Raw genomic sequence first — 13225 nt, forward strand, 5'->3', positions numbered from 1 at the left:
CAATTTTAGCAAATTTAGGAGCACGAAAGACCATGCATGTGTATGTTTTTATTTATTTATTTTTCGAGATGAGCTACATGATCGAAGTTGTAATGAAAAGAAAAACCAGAGAGATACTACATTCCCATCATTATGTGACGCGTTTTGCCGTTGGTTAAGCGGCTCATCAGGGGGCATCCGAAAGTATCAGAGGATCGTATATACAAAAACAAAATACAAATGGTATCCCAAATAACCCGCCAAACACTACAGAATCGAAAATCTTAGCTGTGTGATATAGACGTATACTGGTCAACATATCCCTATATCTAGGGTCATTTAGTTTAGTCTGATATTTTTTCAATAAAATTTTTTGTTGTTCTACTCAAACAGCTGATTTGTTATATTAAATGTCATTACAAACTGATATTATCTCACATAATGCTTTCTCGAAGCCTTTCGAAGTCAAAGGTGTCCTTCAAGTGAATTTCTAACTTTTAAAATATTTATCGAACTCTAGTTATTCTAGCAATTTCTGGACCATTCGCTTTCCCAATTTTAGGTTTGCAGTACGAATTGTTGCTAATTTAAAAAGATTTTACAGAATTTTTCTAAACTTTTTCTTCTGAAAATGATTGATCAGACTTAATTTGTTACCGCGAAGTTGTTTTTTGTATATAGTTTTTAATATCAACAACATTTCATTTGAACATTCCAAGATCTGCTAATTATATCGTTATATATTAAAATTTTTCAGTGATATTTCTCTGTTTTCTAACTCAATCGATCAAGTACAGTACACATAAGCGTTTTCAATAAAAAAAATGAGTCCTTTACCGGTTTGAAATTGTTTTTAGTATTACAAAAAGTACCGGAACATAGCATTCCTTTTTCATATGTTATTTAAACCACAAAATCTAAGGCGCCTTAATGTTTACAAACCGTTGCCGGCAAAGCCTAATCGGTTCATTTGTTTTGATACCCCAATTCGGTCCGATTTTCGACCTAATATTCACCAATACCAATCTTTGTTTGTTTGTTTTGATTCTGGCTTTTATCTTATATGGATGAAACATTTTCTTCTATCCGTGGTCTACTGTATCTGCATTCTACGGCGTCCTGTTCGTATCGTAAATAGCAAATCGTCCAAGTGAATGGAATCAATTGAAATCTACACAGATCGAATTTAATCCTGGTAAGATAAAACAGGTCAAATACAAATACAGCAGGTAGTCCTTTTGGTGCTGATATCAAGGCCATAAGCGGTTCCATCCTGAATTATGCTGCCCAGGCCTGGACTTCTTTCCTTAGTGACACACAATGGAGATCCTTGCAAACTCAATGACTCGTTCATATTCAGTTATTTTGTCTGTTATAATGTCCTTTATCAACATTATTGACCGGTTTCTGTATTTGTTTACTTATTTCTTCCTTTTCGGTGTAAACACAAACAAAATTTAATAATTGAAATTCATTTACGAAAGAAGGCATCAAAACAAAATGCTAAAGAAAAAATTACAATATAAAATCACGACAAATCCCACACCCAATACCAGTCACAATGTGGTCGATGTCAATAGTAATCAACGTAATTTGCCGCTAAAGGTCTCCCCTTTCTTTGCCCCAACCTATTGGGAACAGTTTTATGCTCTCGAATGTGAGTTGAATGGCTACCTCAGGTTATTAAAACCCCCACCAGAAATAACACACATTTACAATCCTGTGGAGTATGCAGCCCAAATCCATTGTGATTATTTAAAACGTTATCTAAAGGGTCCCCGAAAGCTGGTCTTTATTGGCATGAATCCTGGTGGTGATGGAATGGCCCAGAATGGTGTAAGTTATTTATCGAATAATTAGGAATGAATCTCTATTTGAATTTGCTATTTTAGGTACCATTTGGTAACATCTCCACAGTACGTGATGTTATGAAATTACAGGGAGTTATTATGGATCCACCACAACAACATCCCAAACGTCCAATAAGGGGTTACGATTGTACTCGAGAAGAGCCAAGCGGCAAACGTTTATGGTCTTTGTTTGAGAGGCTTGCCAACAATTCATTGGATACATTTTTCCAACAATGTTTTGTCCACAATTTTTGTCCATTGGCTTTCTTTGATGGTGCCGGTCGTAATATAACACCCAGTGAAATTAAAGGACCCTATAAAAAGGAATTGCAGGAAATGTGTTTACGTACCATTGAAAAACAATTGTATTTGTTAGAACCCGACTTTATCATAGCTGTTGGAGATTATGTTTTTAGAGCACTTCGAAATTCGGATTATTGTAAAGGTAAATGCCTATTGCGTCTAGATCACCCTAGTCCTCGATCATTAAACAACACCAATTGGCCGGAGAAGGCGGAGCGCTTTCTTCTGGAACATGATTTATTGAAATACTTGCGCAACGAAGTTTAAATGTAGATTTCTAAGGATTCAAATATTTATGAATTTAATGCGTTCCTTTTTATGTTTAAATATTTTGTTAATGAATTGAAGAGCTGTGCTCTTTTGAAATTGATCTCTTGATTTAAAATCATAAAAGTATTATTTGTGTTTAAGTTTCGCAATAAATGTATTTTTCTATAAAATGTTCAAATTTGTGTAAAGAAATGTTGCATAACCAAATTTCTAAGCATACAACAGAACACGACAGCATTACGAACTCTAGATTTAAGGTCATAATTCGGCACTACGCTATTGTCGTAGGAGTAGTAGGTATATTTTTTGGAAGTTTTTTTAAAATTTCGTGTGATATTTTTTGTTTTCAGTCCAAATATGCTATTAGTATTAATGGTTTTACACAGAACTAGATTTCAGTTTTTATTAGACCTATAATACCTCTAAAAATTTCCGAACGAGTTCATACGTAATTTTAGCAAACGGATATTTTTTGGTTTAAGCTATCATAAGATTTCGGTTGCCAATTCGACGCCTCCAAACCATAGTATGCTAAGTCGACTTAGCATGTTTTGAAGTTCTTTACGTTTTTAGATAATACGGTCCTTAATTTAAATTCACTGAAATTTTCGTAATCATCGGCCAATCCAAACCAGTTATAAGCAAAAATGTACTTAGCATGGCACATACGATTAAAGAAACTTCCATACTTTGAAAGCTTCTACTGAAAAACTCACTTTTCAGACTTAGCATACTATGGTTCGGAGGCGTCGAATTGTAAGAGAAAACATTATGGGGAAAACGGGTCGACAAAGCCCACAGATGCAGGTCTGTCTACAGAAGAGCCGTAAATGATAGATTAGTTCTACCAGAGCATCTAGTGCACAGTAATCTACAAACATGTAATGTAAAACCATTATATAACTTTGCGGACAACACCAAAAACTATATTGTATATAGATCCAATTGATATCATTGCAGCATTAAGACTTAAAGCCTATAACGAGTGGATCGATACCGGACATAATATACCGCAAAAAATACATGCTACAATCGGATGCGCCTTCGGGAGCAGAGCTGATTGTTAACGGACGTGTCCATAGGTTGCGGATAGTGGGAAGCACAATATAATTCTTTGGGTAGCTGTGAATATAAAAAAACAGTCGCTGGCAAGCTGCTACTGAGGGAGAGTCTCGGAGAAAATGACCAAATATCCATATCAGTCGTCTTGGGTCACCCTTCCAAAATGACTCCCATAACGCTAGGGTGTCAAGCGACCTCGTGCTCAGTGTGTCAGTGTTCTACAGTTTGCAGTCAGGGTCCCGACTGGGCGCTTCAACAAGTTTGTTGCCGAGTCCTTACTACGGTAAGAAGCTATGCCATGGTCATCCTCGAATCCTCACTAAAATCTTTTCTATGGAGCCGGATTGAGCGCTGCGAAACCCCTGACATCATCCACGAAAACTGAGGGTAATGGACTTTTGAAGTCAGCCCGAAGGAGACCCGGTAAAAAGCCTCCGTGAAATCTGATAAGGCACTACACCCTCTGCCGAAATGTCGAAACCAAACTTCAAGCTAAACTCTGGGGAGTATCGTTATATGGTGATAGTAAAGAAGTCATAAAAGCATAACTTCCAACTCAATTAAATCTTAAAGTATTCTGGAATGTATAATTTCTCACGACACGATTTTGTACGAATCATATAAGTACAGAGTAACACAGCAATAATAGGCAATTGAATCTAATTTCCAAATTGCTAATGTTCTGCCGACTATAGACATGAATAATGCCAATGTGGGGAAGACAGCGATACGCTGGAACAGTTCCAGTGCCACTTCACACCCCTTGAAGCCTTCGTACACAATTCTTAGGAAATCTAAGGGGTGTGAATTTAAAAGCCTAAAGGACCTTCACTAAGAACACAGAATTCCTATAATTATAAGAAGTCAAATCGTGTGATACTTTTCTTCACTGGCTTAAGTGTACATCCTATTATTGGATATGTGGTGTGTAAACCAACGTAACCTAAAGTAAATTTCAGAGCAATTCAATCCAAATCCGGCTATAAAAATCTTAAACGATCTCTTGACTGCTGATCAAACCTCAATCGTAAAGTCCTCGGAAAATTCCGTCACCTGATTGTGATGAAATGTCATAAAATGGTGTAAAACCCCTCTTCGAGAGGTGACACGACGGTAACGTATTGCCGTCTTATTGACGTAAACCTAATCCATTCAACTTCGACCATAACACTAACTGCTAACCCAACCTGGATTTTGAACAAGTCAAAATGTCGTTATGTTCGGTCGGGTTGAACTTTTAATAACCTCCACCTTGGACATTTAAAATACCAGTAGCCGTTCGGGGCCTTCATAATTGGCGGACTATGTCATGGTATATTTTTGGTAGGAAAAATTGACATGAGAAATAAATTAGAACCAATTCGGTTAAAAAACGTACCCAATAATAGGATGCTATCGTAAAATCTAGGCCGATATTGATCATTTTTGGTAAGGTGATTTACTACTGTTGATTTCCGAACAAGTCAAAACGTCGGCCGGGCTAAACTTTTAATAACCTCCACCATGAAGTGGACATTTAAAATACCAGTAATCGTTCGGAACCTTTCATAATTGGTGGGCAATGTCACGGTAAATTTTTAGTAGAACGTTTTGACACCAAATGTGAACCATGTTAAGGGCTAAGCAGAATGCTCGCGTTGAGGCATCCGTCGCGTTATATGTTATCGAAAATACAACAAACACAAGGAAATGATATGCGTTTATGTTATCGTGTCCTTGTGGTTGTTGTATTTTCGATAACATATAACGCGAAGGATGGCTCAACGCGAGCATTCTGCTTAGCCCTTTAGAGTCATTTCTGTTAAAATGTGCCCAATATTCCGAATAATGGGTATGCCGTTATGTGGAGGCTATCCTGAAAATGTAGACCAATATCGATCATTTTTAGTAGGGAGATATTCTACCCAATGGAAACTCAAAATAGCAAATTTCAACCAATAGATTAAAAAAAACTTGCCCAAAATACCGAATAATGAAACTTGAAAAACTTGACCTATGGCGAATTTGTCCTACCAATTGACCAAGGGCTTTTATCTTCCAAATTAATTTTTTACATTGTTGCACTCCATACAAATATATCAGGGCTTTTGTAGTATTTCAGGAGGCTATGTTCCCTTTAATTTCTACTGTTAATCGCCTTGTGGTCAGGTTATACCAAAATTTTCTTAATCCTTCCTACTTGCTGGTCGTGCTCTAATACTAAAGTATTGCCTAAAATGATCGAGCAAGCTAATTACTCCCTTGAAGTATCAAATTATGAGGACATCTACTTTCCTTCAAATAATTCACAGTGGAGCGCCATCTGTTAGAATTTTCTTACGACTATGAAAACCACACAGCTAACCAGCACTGAAAGTATACATTACCATTTACAACACTTAAGTGTGACAGCTGTCACCACAAAACTCGTAAACATCTGGTAACGTACACAAGAACTTACACACACACTCTCAAACGAATTCAAACAAACAACACAAACGTACCGCGAAAGGTGACGCTACAGAGAAAGAACGAAAAGAAACAAAATATTTCAAAGCAATTTACTGTGCCAATAAATCTATAAAGAATAAAATAACTAAACAAGAAAATGAGCGAAAAACTTAGTGAAAAATTTAGCAAATTTGAGAAAATCTATCTTATGGAAAAACATCGTATCGATAGCTTCAAAAATTGGCCCTATGACGAGACGGTCGATTGTAGCATTACAAAAATGGCCCAAGCTGGTTTCTATTGGTCGGGCAACAAAAACGACGATGACACCGTGACCTGTTTTGTGTGTGGCAAAACACTGCATGGCTGGGATCCCACCGATGATCCATGGAAAGAGCATGCCAAACATGCGCCACAATGCCAATTTGTTAAATACGGTCACAAAGAAAGTGATTTGACGGTGAGTACGAAGGATAGATTTCAATCTGTTTAAGGTATATACAGTCGAAATAGCTTATAACGACGAGGGTCAAAGGACTGGGGAAATTGGTTGCGAAAGACTTTATAAATAGATTTTTTTTTTCAGGTTTTGGGATATAGTCGAATAAGCGATATGCCACAAAAAGCGGTGTTATAAATGATTTCAACTGTATTTTCTTCATATTTGCTGAACATGTTCAATCATGACATTTTTCTGTTGTATTTATATTTCTAGGTGGAAGAATTCCTAAATATTTTCCATGCCGTTGGAGTGACTAAAATGATGAAAGAAGTCAATGGTATTAAAACGAAATTTCTTGCCCGTTCCTCATCCGAATTGGAAAAGTGTTTAATGGAGAAGAAATAGTGTGCCAGTGCCATATTGTTATTTTTAGTATACATTTTTTTATTAGTAGTTGTAAATTTAGTTTTATTAATAACAATAATAGAAAACAAATAAAAGTATTATATTTAACTTTTATAAAGACATGTAATATGGTATTTTATTTATATAATTGTAAACTCTGTATGATACTGAAGCACAGAAATCCAACGTTCTCCTAAACATCTCGGCGTCATACTAGACAACCATTTATCATTATATTCTTGAAAGAACACGATAGGGAAGACTTTGTGGACTGGCTATTCAATGCAGTTGTCCGTCCCATTATTACCTATGGATGTCTGCCGGCTATTTCCGATATCATGGAGGGTGCCCTTTCAACTGTGCCCAACTGGAATCTTGCCAATGGTCTTGACGTAAACCTCACTAAGACAGAAATGGTACTCTTCACTAGGAAACGTAAGATTCCAAATTTCCGCTTACCTTGGTACAATCCTTGCCCAGAAATTAGCGTGGAAAAAGAATGTTGAGGAGCGCACTAAGAAAGGACTAATGACACTCTATTCAGTAAGAACTCTATATTCTCTATACTCTATGGTGGCAAGGGGACAAAAAAGGTACTGCTGGCTAAAATGAGTACAGTACAGCGATCGGCTTCGATCCTGACAACTGGAGCACTAAGAAGCACACCACAAGTAGTCTTTAATGAATTCTTGAACCTCCAACAAATGGGCTCTCTGGTTAAATTCCAGGCTGCTAGAAGTGCTCTGAAGCTCTGGGAAACGGATGCTTGGAAGTCGCTGAAATTGACCACGGTGCAGGCGTTTACTGCAGGAAACTAGCAATGTATAACTCATATAAACTTAAGGAGCTTTGCAGCGTTTTTCAAGCTGAAATCCTAGCAATCACGAAAGCGGCTGAGGCAGTCAAAACACTTCCTGTCGATAACATAGGACCGGTGACTATATATGTCGATAGTCAGTCCTGAGTGGCAGAAGACACAAACAGTTCGGAAAATAAGAAATTGATAATCTAGCATTCTTCTCAGGAATAGACCCCAAGCAAATCATAAGCATTGTTGAGATTTTGACATGGCTACAATAACCATATTTCTATACTCTCCAACTTCCACTATCTTTCCTCTTTTCCATTCTCTTTTCTCCCCTCTTTTCCGTTACCAAGGATGATCACAATGGACAAATGTCTCTGAAGAACTTTACAACATACAAACTAAACGAGAACTAGTTATTTTGCAAGCAGATATTTTTGAATATATTTAGAAATCTGGATGTAGGACCTCCAATCTATCTGACCAGCAATTTAAAAACGTATATTTTAATTTATATACCGGTTTCATTTCATAAAGATGACTGTAGGGATCATTAAATATCAGTGAAAAATCAGATCTCTCGTTTTTCAAAGTGAGAGAATAATGATCTGGATTACTGCAGTCTATGCGGAGATGAAGAGGAGACAGAAACAATTTTAAAGAAGGTATCAATTTTCTTCGAAATGTTTTTAAATCATTTACAACTTTGTAATGGTTGAGCTATTAATTTTAACCTCTACATTTTTCTTCATATAATCACTTTCTTCCTTATTTTTCTACAACGTCTGTAGGCAGTTGCGCAAACTATTTGAGAAATATCATTTACCGAATCAGTGTTTAGTAAGGAGGGTAGTTGCAAACCCAAACCAATTAGATTAACAATAAACAGTCTACTAGACTAAATGAATGCATTTGACCACTAAATAAAGCTGCAACAGCATATTTGAGGGATGAATACCACGTTTTCGAGCATGAATGATCATGATTATGACAGCATTCTGCATGTAGTAGTATAGACAAATTTCAATTAAATAGGAAAGATGTATAGGGTTTGGTACATAAGTAAGTCTTTGGTCATATTAATTAATGAGTGATATCAATTTTATCTCAATTAGATAGTAACAAGACCTATAGTTACTTTCGGACCGATGTTAATGGTTAATTAAAGCCCCATATTTTGGAAATGTGGCTAGGGAGACCTTCAATAACCTATTAAATCCTTATACAATGCCGCTATTAGGACTGTAACAAGATGTCCTCACATGACTCCCGATAGACCACTTAAATGAGGAAAGATCTTCAATGAAACAAAAAGGAGTCTTTAGATCAGCAGGCCCATCAAACAGGACCGAATTGTGCACACACGTATGTAGTTGAATTTCAAGAATACAGGGCGAATACTATCGTAAAAGGAATGTCTCTATTTGGGTCAGATTCTACAAACGGAATAACAAATTTAATATACACTCCACTATTTAGTGGAGGCTATAGAAAGGTATTTGGTGATAAAGCGAAATGCTAAATTACATTATTTTGGTTCTTCAATAACATGAAACGAACCCGTCTGTTTATATCATTTTATTCAAGACAGATATAACATAAAAAAACGATTTTGCAGAAAATGCGATTTAACTTTTCAATTTAATTACACTTTATATGGGGCAGAGGAACGTCTACAGCTTCTCAATTAGATTTTGTAAGATATATTCATCGGACAGTAAATGTATATATGTACTTGTCATATATGCAATGAAATTGGCAGTTCAGATCTACTGTACAATTTAAACTTAATATATAGCCAAATTTTCAAAGCTATATCTCAAATATTGCGCACTTTATATATCAATAAGCAGACATGGTTCATTCGATATAGAATTTTACTTGGATCAAGTATCTATATTAAAGCATCCCCGTTAAATACTCCGAGGTGTCAAGAACGGAGTGATAAGTTTAATATCTACTTCACCTTATAGCAGTTAATATTTTGATGTGTTCCACACGATATGAGAAATTAGTTATGCATACACATCACTTTGTGGCAAACTTTGTTCCCGGATAGGTATTAAAGAACGCTTATTTTCAAATTTACCTGCAAAAATAATGAATATTCTCTTTAATATTTATGATTATGAATCTACATAAGTTAACCCACCTTAATGTTTATTTACGTAAAATCTGGAGACAAAAAAATGGGATCATTTAAACACACAATTTAAATACTTCATTGAAGTCCGGAGGAAATCGTTTATTTTTAAGAGATTTTAAGAATAAAACATTATCTGAAATCTCAAACACTACGATACTGAACGCCGACACTTTATACCGAATATATTTGTTAGGTTCTCAAACGGTTGACCGAAAAAGTGATCATTTATATGGAAGCGGGTCGCTGATATAATCCATTAATTTAAAAACATTTAGCAAAAATTGACAATATTTTTTTCAAGGGCAAAAATTACACAGACACAGTAGAACACAATTCGAATGACTCTATCTTCCTCAATTGGAGGTTAAAGTAATTAAAAGTATTTAAGTAAAAGCTTTTGTTCGCAAAATTTTCTAATTAGAACAGTTTTCCCAGAAAAAACGTCTTTATCGTTCACTAAACGCGCCATTACTAAAGCGTCACTTCCTCTCTCATGAAAAATAACGGAATATGTCAACAAGTGTCAGATTAGTGTTACGTCTGACTAATCAAAGCATGACTATACAGTGTTTATTGAGAGTAAGTTTGTGAGAGCGTAGCTAAGGATGCTTGGCGAAAAGAGAATACGTTTTTCCATAAGCGCTATGGTACTATTTTGTGCATAAGGGTTTAATGTATTGATTTGTATGATTGCATAAAAAGATGGTAAACTTATTAATATTAATTATCATGCTTAGGGGCGGCGGGTAGTGTAGGGTACAGAATAGTCTACCACGTTCGACTTGTATCCCTTCTTCATTGGTTTGTATTAGAATAATACTAATAACTATGAACCTATATTGTCCGTGGTTTATCATCTGAAACTCAAAACATTGAAATATCGACTTAAAGGGGCTGTTACAGCTACTATGCGTAAACATGTTTTTTTCATACGTTTAAGTAATTTCACAGATACGAAAATTTTCACATCAGCTGTTTGTATTGTTTATGTTTACAAATAAACGTTCTCCGTTAATAACAAAACAAAAAAGAAACAATTTCATCTAAAACAAACCATGATTTTTGATAAATTTATGAGTGAAGCCTTCGTTGAAGCAAGACGTGCTCTCTCGGTTGGTGAAGTTCCAGTTGGTTGTGTATTTGTTTACCGTGGAAACATTATAGCCAGAGGAGCAAATGAAGTAAATGCCACCAAAAATGCAACACGCCATGCTGAATTTGTGTGCATAGACCAGATTTTGGAATATTGCGTTAAAAATGGCCTTAGCCATGAAGATGTATTCCCTGAAATTTCTGTAGTGGTTACCGTAGAACCTTGTATTATGTGTTCGGCTGCGTTGCATGATCTTAAAGTTAAGGAAATCATATATGGTTGTGCAAATGATCGTTTCGGTGGCAAGACAGTTGTTGATGTTCCACAAGTGGTGAATTATCATGTGAAGGTGGAGGGTGGCCTGTGTGCCGAAGAGGCAATGGATTTATTAAAGGAATTCTACAAGGGTGAAAATCCCTCAGCACCAGTTGCAAAAAGTAAAAGATAGTAAATAAAGTTTAATGTTGCTCTTTATACTTTAAGAATATAGAAATTTATAAATAAATTATATTTTTTATACTGAAAATTATTTATTATTTTTTTTCTCCAAAGTTTTTTTTTCACATTCAAACTTGCCGAAATGGAAATTTACAGCCTCTACGAGTGGGAAATGAGGCTGTACAGTTAACATATAGGTGATATGTGGTAACATTGATCTATTTTGAAAATGTTACGGCAGGAGAACTTTAAAACCTGAAGCCATGAAATGCCTAATTATATTATTATAGAAAATGTAGCTTAAATCACAGGACAGATATATCCAAGGCGTATTAAAAAGTACAGGCATTATATTTCAACAGACATACTACTAGAAATGCTAAGTCGACATAGAATTCATCAGTTATCTACAATTGGGGCCCACCAAGGGTGTGTTGTAAATTGAATGACGGGTTTTACCCAGATAATGGCATATATATTTTTAATAGAATTTAATAATATATATAGTTTAAAAGCTAATATTATATTACTAATAATTTAAAATCGTTGAGTATTAGAGCCGGGCCGAATTTTTATTAATATTATTTAATCCAGATATTTATATGGTTAAATTGGTGTCAGAAAAAGAAGCGAAATACCAAACTACAGACACTTAGGTTGGAAAATTGCACTAAAATTTTGAACATACCAAAAATGATGCGTGAACTTCCTATGGGGGCGTTGCAGAAATATGGGCATGTATTGAAACAGTCCTGTTAGGAAGATGTTTACCCGCAAGGTTCCCGAATGTCAAAATACAGTCACATTATAATACAAAAATGTAATCACAGCGGTTGGAAATGCGTCTAGCACCATCAAAATGCTCTTAAAGGTTGCTGGACTTTAATAAGGAGCTACATCAAGGATCGATCTGTATTTATAATTTATCTCTTAAATTACACCCAATTCGATGAAAAAGATTTCTTAATAAAACTATATATCACGAATAGGGCGTTTCCACGACATAGGGGTATACGATCCGAAACAAACCGAGTCTTTCTCGGCCAATGTCTGTCACCTCAGCCCATTGTGTAAAGCAATAGCAAATGAATTGTACCATAAGATGAGGGCTAATCCTTGAAATGATATTAATAATTTCGGTAGACAATTTTGCCACCAAATGGAAACCCAAAATATTAAATTAGAACCAATAAGGTTAAGAAATTTGCTCACAATACTGAAAAATGGGAGGTGCCCTATACAGTAAAAACTCGCTAATCCGGATAATTGATTGCAGACCCCAATCCGGATTACTGAGATTTCCGGATTATCGAGTTTTATTAATTGGTTTAAATTTATATTAATTTGGTGATAATTTAATTATTTTTATGTTTTTATTAAAAATGAAAATTATTCATTTCAAAAATATGAACTTTGAATATAATAGGTACCATTTTCAATTAAAAACGATTTTTTCTTAAAATAAAAACAATCCGGATTTTTAAAATAGGTCAATCAATCCGGATTATAGGATACACATTTGTGTCCGGATTACCGAATAAAGACGGATTATCAAGTTTATACTGTACTTAGGATATTATCTATAATAGAGATGGATATTTCATATCCAAAGGAAATCAAAAATATAAAATTACAGTCAATTTTGTTAAAAGACGAAAATCTAAATTTAGGACGGTATCTTTATATGGCCAATATTAAAATATTTTGTAGTATCTCCGGTGAATATTTCGAAGGCTAAATTTAAAATACACTCTACTGTATGGTGGAAGATATAAAAAGCGGTACGGTACTCTGAAAACCAAGCAACTTAGGGGTAGTAGCAATATATGTGTAAAACACTATAGCTCTATCTTAATTTCATCAGACAGACGGACATGTCTAAATCATCATAACATTTAATTCTGATCAAGAATATAGACTTTATGGAGTCTCTGATGAATATTTGGTGTTGTTGGAGACAGAGTGACAAATTTAATATACACCGCACCGTATGGTGGAGGTT

The 13225-nt window shown here is 35.2% G+C and overlaps 3 protein-coding genes across 3 annotated transcripts; all 3 read left to right on the plus strand.

The window, feature by feature from the left end:
- Window positions 1–1479: 1479 nt before the first annotated feature.
- On the plus strand, window positions 1480–2399 carry LOC133324502 (single-strand selective monofunctional uracil DNA glycosylase). Its single transcript, XM_061533335.1, has 2 exons — window positions 1480–1815; window positions 1872–2399. The coding sequence occupies exons 1-2, from the start codon at window positions 1480–1482 to the stop codon at window positions 2397–2399; spliced, it is 864 nt and encodes a 287-aa protein (XP_061389319.1).
- A 3652-nt stretch (window positions 2400–6051) lies between these two features.
- On the plus strand, window positions 6052–6741 carry LOC133324503 (baculoviral IAP repeat-containing protein 5). Its single transcript, XM_061533336.1, has 2 exons — window positions 6052–6354; window positions 6610–6741. The coding sequence occupies exons 1-2, from the start codon at window positions 6052–6054 to the stop codon at window positions 6739–6741; spliced, it is 435 nt and encodes a 144-aa protein (XP_061389320.1).
- A 4006-nt stretch (window positions 6742–10747) lies between these two features.
- LOC133324507 (tRNA-specific adenosine deaminase 2) lies at window positions 10748–11238 on the plus strand. The gene has a single exon (XM_061533342.1). It carries the CDS (start codon window positions 10748–10750, stop codon window positions 11231–11233), a length of 486 nt encoding a protein of 161 aa, XP_061389326.1. The 3' UTR covers window positions 11234–11238.
- The last annotated feature ends 1987 nt before the right edge of the window (window positions 11239–13225 follow it).

Source organism: Musca vetustissima, unplaced genomic scaffold (genome assembly GCF_032173495.1).
Source record: "Musca vetustissima isolate MV318-11 ecotype Yass unplaced genomic scaffold, APGP_CSIRO_Mvet_v1 utg9448, whole genome shotgun sequence".
Taxonomy (NCBI): Eukaryota; Metazoa; Arthropoda; class Insecta; order Diptera; family Muscidae; genus Musca; species Musca vetustissima.